Source organism: Montipora capricornis, chromosome 14, assembly GCF_036669925.1.
Source record: "Montipora capricornis isolate CH-2021 chromosome 14, ASM3666992v2, whole genome shotgun sequence".
Classification (NCBI taxonomy): domain Eukaryota; kingdom Metazoa; phylum Cnidaria; class Anthozoa; order Scleractinia; family Acroporidae; genus Montipora; species Montipora capricornis.
Window position 1 is genome coordinate 26,422,914 of NC_090896.1, and position 2,500 is coordinate 26,425,413.

General features: G+C 39.9%; 1 protein-coding gene across 1 annotated transcript in view; it reads right to left on the reverse strand.

The window, feature by feature from the left end:
* LOC138033207 (galectin-3-binding protein-like) overlaps positions 1-1,406 on the reverse strand; it is a 40,705-nt gene extending 39,299 nt beyond the window's left edge. Inside the window, exon 1 of the mRNA XM_068880972.1 lies at positions 1,212-1,406. Coding sequence (XP_068737073.1) covers positions 1,212-1,266 — 55 coding nt within the window. The 5' untranslated portion in view covers positions 1,267-1,406. The remainder of the gene's footprint in view (positions 1-1,211) is intronic.
* Between the last annotated feature and the right edge of the window lie 1,094 nt (positions 1,407-2,500).

A 2,500-nucleotide genomic window follows, 5' to 3' on the forward strand; every position in this document is an offset into this window, starting at 1 on the left:
CGGGGTTGACACAGGGCATTTCGGCAAACACTGTTGTCTCATGGCCTGCAACAGAGAATTTGGAGAACTCAATATCATGCTATCTCCTTATGTCCGAGATACATCTATTGCCATAGAGCACTTTCTGTTCTTCTTTCCAAGCTAGCTCAGGGTAACTGATCGATAGACCTAAAAATGGGAAGCGCGCTATGTAGAGAAAGCAGTTACCAGTAAACTGATAACGAGTCGTCTAAACGCAGTTGTATTAGAAATCACTAACTCCTTACGAGCTTTTGTAACTCTTTTATCTCCTGTTTGCTTGGTTGTTTGTTCTACTCTTTCGGAAGGCCGACATCTCAAGGACATATATGGAAAATTATCTACAGCGTTATTAAAGTCTCGTGTGAAATAATGATATGTATTGGCCAGAAGAGACCCAGTTGATTTAAATGTACTAATAGAATCGATAACAGCCTTATAATGTACCGGAAAAGAGGCCAAGGACTCTTGTGTTCTATAACTGTGTTTTATAAAGTGAATGTTGTGTACAAAAGAAGTAATGTTACTTTCAATTTCTCTATCCAAAAAAAAGAGAGAAAACATGCGCACTGTTCTTTGTTCTGTTGGTTAATATGTCGGTACGTTATATTGCTTTGGATCACAGCTATCGTTTTACGGCAATATAGTACCTTCTGAGGGAAGGGGGTAGTTTCTAAAGAAACTGTGGTGCTGCGTCGGTGGGGAAGTAGCGAATCGCTCTGACGAAGGGCTAACGCTCGAAACGTCAGCTGTTAGAATCTCTGTACGGTGGCCAATTTACATTATCAACTCCGTTGATAAAATCAAATTTTTGTATCTTTTGAGGAACAAGTTTATAAGACAAAGACACAAAAAAGCCATCTTGAGAAAACTAATTATTTCAGCTGTGAAATCTGCTGACCAAAATAATGCTTTAATTAATTGCCTTCATGTGCCTTAGCTGAAATTAGCTGCAGCTAGCCTTTGCCTAATTTCAACAGTGTGTAATACTGACAGACTCATTAAAAATCAGAACCTTGTCTTGAAAGCGTACGAATTTCACTCGCACAGATGTACATTCTGTGATCCTGAGTGCGTGCTTGACCACATAAACGAGAGTAAGGCTCAATCACTGGTCCGTCCCTTAGTTTACTAACACGTTTTACTTTCATTTTTAAATCTTACAAGTAATGACGAGATTTAGATTTGCTTACCTTGGTAAAACCAGCAGATAATACAGATAAGGCCTGACGGCCCAAGCTTTGACATTACAGCAGAAGGTTTGTGCCACCGTATATATGTTTACTGATTTTTACCAGGCACGATAAGAACTTGAAAGAAGCGCTTTGAGTGAAACATTTACTTGTATCTCTGCGCCTGCTACAGTTGACTAATTTTTCCTGAGATAAGATATTCATACCGTGCCAAACCACCGTTCCAAAACGAGGAACAAGAGGCTACCAATTACACTGCCACTCATTAACAGATAAATAACTTGCTTGTTTCGTGGTCCCATCGCACGTCTTTGAGCTAATGTCAAGTACATTTACTTTCAGTTGCCTTGGTTAAAAAAGTAAATTTGCGAGGCAAAGACGTTACGGCGCGCGCTTTGTTATCTCATCATATGATCGGCTTTGGAATCGAATTTTGACTCAATAATTGGGTTCCTATACCCAGCAGACGGATATACAAAATAGCATATTTAAATGCACTGTCATCTGCTGTCGTTTAGGGCCGCGTGAGTACGCAATACGTGAGTTTCAAAGTAGATATTTTTTCGCTAAACGGGTACATTGGAATTTGTTGTTTTCATGGCATAAATAAATAAATCGTTGTACTTCTGCGTCTACAGTTGACTGGATTTTCCTGCGAGAAAACATTCATAAACAAACTACTTACGCAACTCGAACCTCTTAGGGTTCAGCACAACCTCGTTTAACAGTTAACGACCTAGAGAGACGATTTCAATATTATGGAGAACTGTTCTTCGAAAACTAGAAGGATGCACGAGTGTTTCTTTTGTTTTCGGTCCTTCAGAAAGGAAAGAGAAAGAGACACAAGCGAAGTTACTAAAACAAGGAATGACCTAAAATGATCTAGAATGATCTAGAATGCCCTAAAATGATGTAAAATGACCTACAACGGTATCTAAAATCACTGTAAATGACCTAAACAAGCTTCAATGGTATCTAAAATGACCTAAAACGAGCTACCACTATTCTATGAAGAATTCAAATTTCGTGGCTGGTATGACGCGGCGTTTCGTCTCGGCCAAGAGACTCATCAGATACTTTTCGAATTCCAGCAAACTCGTTGAGCATCGCGCTCAAAGTCCCGTTCGCGAAGTCAAGATATTAGCAGTCTGGCCTTCTATCGCAGAAGGACTTGACTTTGAGCGCGATGCTCAACGAGTTTGCTGGAATTCGAAAAGTATCTGATGAGTCTCTTGGCCGAGACGAAACGCCGCGTCATACCAGCCACGAAATTTAAATTCTTCACAAGT